This window comes from Podarcis pityusensis (assembly GCF_964106645.2).
Source record: "Podarcis pityusensis genome assembly, chromosome: 4".
NCBI lineage: Eukaryota > Metazoa > Chordata > Lepidosauria > Squamata > Lacertidae > Podarcis > Podarcis pityusensis.
Genome location: NC_138027.1, coordinates 57484586 through 57497074, shown reverse-complemented (window position 1 = coordinate 57497074; position 12489 = coordinate 57484586). Strand labels below are relative to the sequence as shown.

General features: G+C 42.2%; 1 protein-coding gene across 1 annotated transcript in view; it reads right to left on the bottom strand.

Moving 5' to 3' along the window:
• The window catches only part of TRAPPC10 (trafficking protein particle complex subunit 10), a 44600-nt gene extending 34340 nt beyond the window's left edge, over positions 1–10260 (bottom strand). Inside the window, exon 1 of the mRNA XM_081003723.1 lies at positions 9970–10260. Within this exon, the coding sequence (XP_080859849.1) occupies positions 9970–10114 (145 nt within the window). The 5' untranslated portion in view covers positions 10115–10260. The remainder of the gene's footprint in view (positions 1–9969) is intronic.
• Positions 10261–12489: the final 2229 nt, after the last annotated feature.

Here is a 12489-nt window from a genome sequence, read left to right as displayed (position 1 = left end):
AGGGACAAGATGTATAACGGGAGGCAATGGAGAAAAATCTTACACCGAACACGTGGGATACTCACAGGTATTCTTGCACCAAATATATTTCTCATAAGAAGAGCCCTGAAAAGGTGGCACACAGCAAGCCTGCAACTTATGCACATATAACTTGTGTGCATTCAGCTCTATGTGCTTGGAATAATTAAAAGAATTAAAAGGGGGTTGAATGAGAGTGGGTATGTGGGGGAAAAGACTTTGGCAATTATACCTGCCACTGCATCCAATGTGTTTGGACTATACACAATTTTGGCTTTAGGCATGAATCCCAGAATATAACCCCTGTGTAAGTTGAGGCTTACTGCACTGACAATGTAAAATACCGTAAATAGACTACCAGTAGTGTCATCTTTTATGCAGAGGCAAGCCAGGATATGTGCCTAGCAGCCACTCTCCTACCTCCTCCTGCTTATTGTAACTGGTCCTTTCAGAACAAATGATCTTATAATAAGTGTGATGAAGAAGCAGCACCCCTACATAATAAAAGTGCTGGATGTTCTTCCTCCAGTGTTCTGCACTGCTGGCATGTTCTGCAAGCAGTGCTCTGCTTCTGTTCATGGTATACTATCATTGCACGTGGCTTCTGCCTTTAAATATAAAATTTACCTATTTAGTCAACTTTACTGCACTAGTGTAGTGAAGGCTGAGGATTGAAATTTTCAATTTAAAAATCCAGAGCACTCGAGGAGAAGCTAGGAACTGCCTATGGGATAACTTGTTCACAATATAGCAAGAGGCTTCTAGCATGAGGCCAACCATTGTTTAAAAGTTTTTATGAATTCCAAAGAAGCAGGCTATTCCTTTTGGATGATTACTGGAAACTTACATCTGTACAATTCAATTTATGTACATGGGAACAACTGAGCAGGTATTACAAGGCTGGAGAAGCAAGAAAAACAGCAGGAAATACTTGCCTTTGAGCTGCCACACCCTAAATCCCCCGAACTGCTTTTGCCAACCAGTCATCTCTTTTCAGCCTTTCAACTGGATCCAAAACTCAAAATGTCTGAGTTTTCAGATTTACTGTTCCACACAAGCTCACATTCAGTTGGCAAGTCAGTTTCATAGTCTCTTTACACTGTGAAAGTGGGCATGTGAACTTACCAAGCCAATGTTACGTGCTGACAATTAACTTTCATGGAAAGTCATCAAATCATGCCAAATGTAAAGGAACAAATTGAACAACAGAACAGCATGGATCATCATCCCATTAACATTTAACCAAGCATTCCATTCCAGAGGGAATGTGCAAAATTATTGGATTCTTGTTCAGGTCTGCTGAAGATTCCATGAGTTGCCATGCCTATCTCTTGGAGCAGCTGATGTGGTTGACTATTGCTGCTAAGCTTTGTAAGTGATTTCAATTCTGTACTGTTTTATTCAATGTATTGCTATGTACCTTTATGTCGTTAGTCACCCTGTGCTCCTGTTTGGAGGAGGATCATGATACAAAAACAGCATAATAAATTATAAATTAAGAAAGATGCATTTTTTAAAAATATTCTGTTTTACTAGCAGGCGATAAACTGACACAGAGAAAATAACTCAGATACATTTTCTCATAGGACACAACAAAGTTAATAAGACAAATCCAGCAGACACAGCATGGCTGTAACAGAATCAACATCCTGGGGTGCTCAAAAAGAATCCACTCTATGAGTTTATGTAATCAGAAATCAATGTTTTCGTGTCTGTAATTTTCCAACATCCAATATCTAAACGGGACGCGGGTGGCGCTGTGGGTAAAACCTCAGCGCCTAGGGCTTGCCGATCATCAGGTCGGCGGTTCGAATCCCCGCGGCGGGGTGCGCTCCCGTCGTTCGGTCCCAGCGCCTGCCAACCTAGCAGTTCGAAAGCACCTCCGGGTGCAAGTAGATAAATAGGGACCGCTTACCAGCGGGAAGGTAAACGGCGTTCCGTGTGCTGCGCTGGCTCGCCAGATGCAGCTTGTCACGCTGGCCACGTGACCCGGAAGTGTCTGCGGACAGCGCTGGCTCCAGGCCTCTTAAGTGAGATGAGCGCACAACCCTAGAGTCTGGCAAGACTGGCCCGAACGGGCAGGGGTACCTTTACCTTTACCTTTAATATCTAAACAGGCCCACTAGGACAAATCTCTGCCTTTGCCAGCTTGCACAACTTGCTGAAAATCTGAGTTTTAAACTTTTGAACAGTACGCTAAGAGTAGATTCTAAGATTTTCTTCCAAGGGAGTGTTTTTGGAAAGACTCTCATGAGCAAACCCACAGGGAAGTAAAAGGCCACATAGATTTTTCCAGCAAAGACTCACATGCAAGAAACAGCATTCCAGAAGCACTCCCAGTGAGAAAACATTACACTAGGTTCACACCAAACCGAAGAATTCAAATAGGCTAAAAATAATGTTGAGCTCGTGCAATTTAGTAGTAGCATCTAGGAATTTGAAATATTTCTTCTGAATGTGTACTCAAAAATTACTACTATAGTGGGTGGTAAATGAGCCTACCTACATTTAAAGCCAGCATTGTGCCTCTTTGTTTGTCCTAACTTTCATTCATTTCAAAGCTGCCACATTTTAAGTTTCAGCCGCAGCTCTTCCAGTTCAGATACAGGACAGTGTTTGGTAGAACTGTTCATGACCCCATTGCTATCGTATAACCCCTTGACTGGAATTTCAACAGGGTTTCGTTTATTTCTACTTTACCTTCACTGCTAATCTGAGCTCGTACAATAAATTAACTTTCTGGACACCAATGGTTCAACTATTTAGTGAATGGCACGTAGCTTTGAACATAATTAAGAGATGAACCAATGGCGCAAAACCCCAAACAGAGCTAAAGTTTCTTCTCCTGGCTCTATTTAGCACATGCAACTCCCACTTTGTGTGTGTTCAAGGCACATGCGACTGCTGATGTGCACACCGTTTTCAGTCCTGGGAGTGGGTGGAGGCGGAACGTACATGCACTATAACCCAGAATGCAACACCCATGAAAACGAGGATGCAATAATCTGATTACTTGTGTCTTCCCTCCCCATTTTTTATTTTTTTTTTACGTTACAATATATAAGGTTGCGCATCTTCAAGCCCAGACTATACAGTGGTACCTCGGGTTAAGTACTTAATTCGTTCCGGAGGTCCCTTCTTAACCTGAAACTGTTCTTAACCTGAAGCACCACTTTAGCTAATGGGGCCTCCCGCTGCCGCCACATCGCCGGAGCACGATTTCTGTTTTCATCCTGAAGCAAAGTTCTTAACCCGAGGTACTATTTCTGGGTTAGCGGAGTCTGTAACCTGAAGCGTATGTAACCTGAAGTGTATGTAACCCGACGTACCACTGTATTGCTGTTTAACCTTAAGATTAAATAACAGAAATACATTCCTTCAGTTACCAGCTGGAATACAGCACACATGTCACTCTCTAGTGGCTTTCAAGCATTTTTGCTTCAGGTAACATTTTCCATGCCAAAAAGTCTGCCAGACTGCCACACAACCCCTACACCAGGACAGCAGTCTCCTAGTGCAAGGGAAGAATTCCTGGCAAGGGCACTCGACAATTCTCTCCAAACTTCAGAGAACATGAGTTTCCAAGGAACACAATATCTTATGGGACCAAACATGCCCCAGTCCTCACTGAAATTTAATACACACACCTGAATGACTTATAACTCATAAACCTACAACAGAAGCAAACTGAAAAAAACACTAGACTTAGACCCAGGGAAAACATACATCAGCCAATCTGTGGAGTTGACTGAACACTTTTGTACTTTCAAATTACCCACAACAACCCTAGAAAATATTTGCATTCCTATTTAATTATATTTCCACCTTCTCAAATTGTTGTTTCTCCCATTTGTGCATAAACATGAGTTACAGTTGTATTCCACTTCTCAATAAGTTTCATTCTCAGAAACTAACTGCATTCAGACACAATGCTGGCCACTGTTAACAAATTAACTAATGCACACAGCTCAAGCATTTCTCCTTTCCTTGAACAGAGAAACAAATCACAGAATGGCTGGCTTAGTGTTTTGTCCAAACCAACACTTGTGGTTTATTTCTCTTGATCTGAAGCCAAGGTTTGTTCTTAGCTTCCCAATTGTGGTTTATTTGAGAGAAACAAACCACAAGTGCTGGTTGAGACTGGGCTGGTCACTGTGTTTATCTTAACTAAGTGTGGAGCAAGATAACACCAACATGCTGCCACCACACACACACAATCTAATCTGCCTAACTTCAACTAGTGTCAGCCCATCAAATTTATTTGCTAAAAACTATACAGAAACACAAACTATACTCATGCATGTTTTAGCATAGGTGGCTTTGCCTTACATGCAAATGAAACCACTGACTCTTGACTATGAATGTTCACAAACAGTCACCAATGCTTATTTTCTTTTTTATTGCAAAATTAACATAGTTGCTCTTCTGGAATTTGTCGCTGTACACACTGTATTTGGAATTCACAATAACTAAACTGTTATCACTCAGAATTCACCAGAACATGCCACACTGTAGCAAACATATTTACAGAGTTCAGCATGCAACAGAAAAACATTAACTCCACTTACACAGCCGAACTAATGTTCTGATGGATCTAAACGGTTTTTGGTTACCAATTTTAGAACTTTTCAAATAATAAAATGCAACAAATGCAGAACTTCTTTCTATAAAAATTTTTATCCAAGGTGTTTGGTTTTATCAAACTAGCCGAAAGAGAACTGCAGTATTTCTAACTTACATTTCTCAGTTTAAACAATGGGATAGCATGGACACAATCTAGAGCATGATATTAAAACAAGACAAATTTAGTTTAGCTCTTGCCGTAGGTACTCAGGAAAAAATATCACAGCATTGCACTTCCAACATGTATTTGTAATTAAGACAGATTACTTATAGTGAGAAACTTCACAAACCAAATAATTTTAATATTCTCAACAGATTAACAGTGCAACCTAGTCCTTGAGTTATACTGCCTACATGACAATGGAATTAATATGAAATCTCTTGTGCTGGCATTACTCCAAGTTACACCACCACTGTAAAGTTGTGATAGCATAAATGACATTCTGTGTTAGAAACTCAGTTATATAAGCTAAGTGCCAAATGGCACCTTGAACCTAGGTTACGGTCGCCACAACTGAATGTCTATTTGCCAGGGGGGTTGGATGACCCTCGCAGTCTCTTCCAACGCTACAATTTTATGATCTAAACTACATTGCTTGACTGTAGCTTGCTCTTACAAACAATTCACCTGTTCAAGTATGCAAGAAGGAGAAACACACACAGTGGAAATGGAAATGATATTACCTACAGGCTAAGGCAGAGGTTTTTTAACTATGGTTTGTGAGTTCCATTTGGGTGGTCTGTAGAAAGTCAGCAGCACATTCAAATATATCTGTAGTCAGCCCTGCACTTACTTTCCTTGATGTGATTACGGAGGACTGTGTACGAATCAGCTGGATTGATAGAGATGTCAGTTGCCAACCTGGCATCTAGATACCTCCATGTAGTCGCAATTGGACCTACTCCAGTAGCAAAACATGCCTGGCAAACTTCGAACACTGGTGACATTACAATACTGTTAAGTCAGCACAGATTATGTGTCATAGTATAACAGGTAATGAAGACATACTGGAGGAGGATCAGAGTGGTGGCCAGCTTAATCCTGAAGCTGAGGCACTGTTCCTGCATCCTCGTCTAGCATAGTTAGACCTACAAAGCTAGTATAAATAAAAACATTCTCACTGGAGTGAATGGAGAGCCACATTATACTATCCACTCTCACAATGTGAGTACTGTATAGGATACTCTTGGAATGGTCTATAGCCACAAGCAATAAATATTTAAATGCTAGAGTAAACAAAGGTATATATCCCAACCTATTAAGATGAGTGGCATGGGCTATGGCTATGGATTTCAGAACTGTTAGCATACAAGAGGCTAAGGGGAACTTGGTGATGGGAACAGTGGTGTAATGACACTATACAAAGAAAGTACTTTAGACAAAATAACAAACAGCCAAGGCTGACACCCAAGCATCCAGGAAAGAGCAAATGGATAACACTTATGATCTCAGACCTCTTACAGTTACTCCACTTCAGAACAAAAACAAACACTCACCAAAAACTCCAAGTTGCAACTAGAATTCCAAGGCAAAGCATGCTCACAGGTAAGAAACAGACTGCCAAAACCCTAGCCATAGACCTTCAGTTCCCATAGTCACCCCAAGGAATGCAGAGAATTCCTATTGCCACAGATCACCTACTAATCCCCTTGCAATTGGGGTATACTAGCTGAAGAATCCCTGTCCTGTCTTAATCAACACAACTCTGGCTCTCATTTGCATCTGCTGGTCCCAGGGAAGCAGTATAAGGTGTCTGGAAGTGTGATGGATGAGAGCAAGCTGTGATTAGACAGAGAAACTGTGGGAATATAAATCTTCTGATCTAGGTGAAGTACAGGCAACTCCCCATTTGAACAGGAGATGCGTTCCAAGTGAATGCACAAGTCTGCCGTTGCGTTTATGTCTGTTCTGCCCCCGCCCCCTTCCGGGGTCGAAAGCAGCACACACATCAGCAGTCTCATGCAAAATGGTCGTTGCCTAAACATAACTAATCATGGATGGTTTTGCACTCCTCCTGAAGGCCAAACATACAGCTTGGGAGTTCCTCTCAAATTCTATATTATCTATGGCAGTGCAGGTTGCATTGTTCCTAGAACAGCCTTTACTAGTTTCGTATGATTTGGCAGTTGCACCTCTTCTACTAAAGTGGTTATTCCCTTTAAAGCCTAAATGGTTTGAGACCAGATTGTTTGAAGGACTACATATACAACCTCTAAAACTGGCCACAGAGCCCTTTATTGCAGACCCACAGTCAAGATTAAACTTCACTGCTATGAAACACCACCTCATGGAATGAACCAACCCCTATTTGCCAGCTTCTTCAGCCTCTTTTAAATGGGCCATAAATACCTTTTTTATTTCAGTCTGCCTTCCATTGTTGATGTTGGTCCGAAGTTTTAAAACTGTTACTGCTCTGTGTTTTACTTTTGCTGACAGGTTCAAAGTTCACATCCCCTTCCCCCTTCAGTCTTATCTGAATATAATAACTATGGCAATCTGGAAAGATGAAAACTCTGGATGGAGTTATATTTGAGTGCCCCTCTCTTGCCAACAATTGACTTTCTTATAAAATGAATCATAAACTATGGTGCCAAGAGTTAAAACATGATGAGATTTGAGAAGTATCCTGCTGGTCCAGGAAGTTACCCAAGTTCTGAAGCTGCGTTCTTCTACGCTTATGTAAAAAGTACTTATAGCACAATCCTGTGCTCACTTAATTGGGAGTAAGCCCTATTAGACTCAATGTTCAATTAAAATCTCAAATTAAATGAGACTTATGAAAAATATTTTCAGAACCAAAGAACAAAGTGGTTAATACTTACTTCACAGAAAGCAGTGAAGTCTGATTTTCAATGTAATCGTATGCATGTTTACTCAGAAATAAGTCCCAGTGACTTCAACAGAGCTTACATCTACGTAAGTGTGCATAAAATTGCAGCCTCCAACTATCAGTTTTACCATCATTAGTATACACCAGAAATGTGAAACAAGCAACATTTTTAAAAGTGCTAAAATATATATTTATTAAAAGGTGATCTGCAATACAGTGGAGTGTAGATTAGCAAGTATCTGACAGAAACACAGATGATGAACCTTATATCCATACTCAAGAAAACAATGCTTGCATGACATCATAAGAAATTAAAACTGACAGTTCAATCCACAATCCAAATAAACTTAAGAATGATCTGAGAGCTGGTGAAGTGAGCAGGGACATCCCTAAGATTACATGTTTCTAAGCCATACATTTCCCAGTTGGCATCAGGCACATGAATATAAAGACACACAATCTTCAATATGGGCACAATAATATCCTTACTTACCTTTCAGGGTCATTGCACAAAATGTTGAAATAGCACATATGTAGTGTTTTGAACACCCTAGAATGTTTTATAAATGCTGATTTTATATATACAAATTTATTTTGTACATGCACATACAGTGGTACCTTGGGTTACATACACTTCAGGTTACATACGCTTCAGGTTACAGACTCCGCTAACCCAGAAATAGTACCTCGGGTTAAGAACTTTGCTTCAGGATGAGAACAGAAATCGTGCTCCAGCAGCGTGGCAGCAGCAGGAGGCCCCATTAGCTAAAGTGGTGCTTCAGGTTAAGAACAGTTTCAGGTTAAGAACGGACCTGCAGAACGAATTAAGTACTTAACCTGAGGTACCACTGTAATGCTAATGTATCTATAATAAATAACTAGATTGCTCTCTGCTAATAATTATATATTTATGTCAACTTCAACTGAACTAAAAAGGTAAAGGGACCCCTGACCATTAGGTCCAGTCGTGACCGACTCTGGGGTTGATCACCTTTAATCTACTTTTCCCATAACAATCTGGTTCGACTCTGGGTTAGATAATCTGGGGTTTGTATTCAACTAAGTTTTATTCAGAGTAGAACCACTGAAATTATTTAACATGACTAAGTTAGGCCATTCATTTCAGTGGGGTTACTCTGAATAAACTTAGCTGAAGCCCCCCTGTAGATGTTAATTGTTCAGTTGTTTTATGGAATTGTTGTTTTTTTAAAGAAAAAAAAAACACCACTATGTTTTTAGTACTGCAAAACATCTGGGTTAAGAAAGACATCACAGTACTAAAAAAAAAAAAAACAACAACAAAAAAACCTTCTGCATGATCTTAAACACATCTACCAGAAAGTCAGTCACTTACTGGCCCATACCCAAATAGATCAGTACTCCTCCCAATACACCCTGCACACATTATCACCACTCTTCATAAGCAATATACAACTTAACTGCATATACCCTCAAACACATCATGTGAAGGAGAATACTGCTATCTTCTCTTTATATTTGCAAAACTGAGGCTGAAGAACTGTGGCTTGATCAAAGGCTGCATCACATGTCCACACAGCCATGCTTTCATTGTTGTTTACTCTGATGCATGTCCCCAAAGACACAAGCCTATTAACATCTCCTTACAACAATTTAACTTTGGGGTTGTTGTTTTTTAAATCAGGCTGAAAGGAAACAGCAGAAATTTTCTTTAACATACAATTTACATTGTTTATAGTATTTATTGCTACTTCTTTAACTATGCCACAGAGCAACCTAGTTAATTAGACACTTTAGACAGCTTCAAGCATTTCGCAGGGCCCCACCTAATTCATTAGGAGAGCAAGGACAATTAAGCCACTGGCTAATATGTAACAGAAGACTATATACGAAATGTTTGTAGCTCCAAGCTCTCCACACCAAACAACTAAGACACACTACTTGCACCTGAAGTTTGAAAGCCCAGCTTAATCACAGACACAGCAACTTGGGTTTACTCCCCTTTTTCTCTCCTTACATTTGGGAGAATGGGGAAGGGAGAACCACCACCCAGTGCAAGGTGTGAAAGAAGCATAAAAATGCACGAGGGGTACCTGCACATTCATCCTGTCAACCGTCTGCACATACATTAAAACATGTGCAAACACCGCACATCCCAGATCATATCGGGGATTGGAGGGAGGGTGGCCTGTCTCTTGGCTATCCAGTCCACATACGCTAAAGCTTCCCGTGGCCACCAGGACCCTCGGGTGCTCGAAGGTCTTCCAGACACACGTGCAATCTCAGAACACATGGGGGGAGGTGGGGGGTTGGGGGGGTGTAAAGGATTTCCCTCTCCCAACTGCCGGCGTTTGCAGGAGGTCTTCCAGAAGCGGAGTTAAGAGAAAGGGCCCGCCAGAGGCGAAACCCACCGAGCCCAGCAGGGAAGCATCAGTCCTCCCTCCCGGGGGTTTCGCTGTGGGGGGCGGCCCCCCGCCCACCTGCCTGCCTTCCCCTCCTCGACTCCCGGCTCACTCACAGGTGACGATGGGCTTGTTCTCCATGGTGTAGATGACCGGCGGCGCCTCCACCTCCTCGTCGTCCTCCGCCAACACGCCTTCGCCGGCTGCTGCTGCTGCTGCTTCTGCTGCTGCTGCCGCCGCCGCCGCCGGGGCGGGTTCCATGGGCGGGCAGGGCGCTCAGCCCCGGCTCCGGCTCCCCCGCCCGCGCCGCGCCATGGACCCACCGCCGCTACCGCCACACCTTCCTGGCGCGCCCTCTCCCGCCGCTGCTGCTGCTGCTCTTCCTCGTCGCCGCCGCCGCCTCAAAAGGGGGGGCGCCCTCCTTCTGCCCCTCCCCCCTCCCAAACCCCCAACTGGGCCCCCCCTCGCGCGCAGCCCCCACGGATGGAAGGCAAGTGCCAGGCTCATCCGCTTCCTGTATCGCCGGGACCCAGCATGACCGCTTCCGGCGGAGGAAGGAGCGGGGCGTTAAAGGGGAGGCTCGAGGTGGCGCGGCTGGCCTCCGACAGGAATCGGAAGCTTTAAAGGGGAGGACAGAACAAGGCGGAAGAAGGAAGTGGCGGGTCGGGGGAGAAGCAGGCAGCGCTCTGAAGAGGGGCGGGGGGGGGGGGACGAGCAGGGCTGTCCCGAGAAGAAAAAGTTGCCACTGGCCGGGTTTATTTGCGCAGTCGTTTCCCCCAGTTAATATAAATGTGAACATAGGGCGTAGTGGCACAACAATAAAAGAAAATATTAAAACATTATTATTATTATTATTATTATTATTATTATTATTATATTCCATCGCCATGACCATTTACTTAGATTTAACTGTTCTTGTAATATCACACAAAACAAAGTGAGTTGCATGTACATCATTCTTTACTGCTTTGTTGCTGCCGCCTTGCACATCTCTTCTTGACCTTCCAGATCCAGAAGACGGGGCCAGGCTCCTCCCTCCATCGACCTGTCAGCTGGCATCAGCCTGCAGCAAAGGGAGAAAGAGAAGGGATGCAGAGCCGCTCAGTTTGTGCTCCTAAAAGGCTATGAACTTAAGGTGCCTCCTGTCCTGGAGCTATTCTGTCCCAATTGGTCTTTTGAACTTGTAACTAAGAACATTAGCCAGCGTCCATGTATTTTCTCTTTCCACCCCGGTCCATTTTGCTTTTGTGCCATGCCCTTCTAGATGAAGCTCAAGGGCAGGGACTGCCTCTTCTTTAGTGATTTGTAAGCTGTTCTGGGAGCCTCGTTTGAAGAACAGGATTAAAATTAAAATTCAGAACCTGCAATTTATAGTACATATTAGTTCGTTCATATAGACAAGAAGAACGTGTCTTCTGGCTCAGATGCATACTCTTAAGTGTTTGGGACAAAAAATGTTTCCCTGTATTCATTCATCGGCTGCAGTTCATAGAATTGTAGAATCCTATGCAATGCAGGAATCTCAGTTAAAGGATCCATGACAGATGGCCGTCCAGCCACTGCTTTAAAACCTTAAAGGAAGGAGAGAGAGTCCACCACCTTCTGAGGGAGTTAAAGGGTTGCCTGTGAGTTATCCAAAGATCCATTTGGCTGCTTCACTGAGTTCAACATATATGATTACAGTAAAGTTACCAGATTTTTTTCAGTGAATCCAGGGACACTTTTCAACTTCAATGGATCTTGTATGAGGACTGATTTGTAAATCCAGGGACTGTCCCCGAGAAACGGGGACGTCTGGTAACCTTAGATTACAGCTGAGACCTAAAGATAGAGTGCTTGGATTTAAGTAAGTTCCAGCATCCATGCTGCAATCCTATGCATAATTAATTACCTGGAAAAAAGGTCCATTGAATTTTCTCAGAAGTAAATACTGTATATATGTGTAGGATGAGACTGGGTGATTATATTCAAGCACTCTGATCCAGTTGTTTTGCAGAACAAGCTAAAGGCTACTGTTCTTTAAAAACTTATCCTCCTGTAGCTGCTGAACTAAACGAGATACTTTCAGAGTTTGTGTAAATATGCTGTTGATTGCTGCCCAATTTAGCAAGTAGTATGGCAGTGCTTATGACTTGTAAGATCATAGCTCTGCTTAGTGTATGTTACCACTTCAAATAATCCTATTGGAGCTGTGCCACATTAATTCAGAGCTGCTTCTATAAGAGGCATTTGAGAGTGTCTCTAAGCAAACACGAGTAAATCAAAACAGAATAAACACACTACAGTTTCATTTTACTTCAAAGCACTAAGCATAATTACAAATATAATTTTATCACTTAACACGCTGAAAGCAATTTTTCAATTACAGGACAGTTTGTGAATGGACAATTGGGAAGGTAGTCTACTATTATATGTTACATTGATAGTGTTATATAAATAATGACTCGCTATGCAATTCTATTTACTGCTTTGTGTATGTAAACAATAATTTGCTTACATTGTGCATCATTCTTATTATGCTTAATAAATATATTTGCTTGAAGTTTATTGACCATAAGGTAAAACATTCCATTATGCAAAATGAGAATTCAAATAGAATACTTAGAATCATTCAGATGTAGGGACAGAAAGATCAC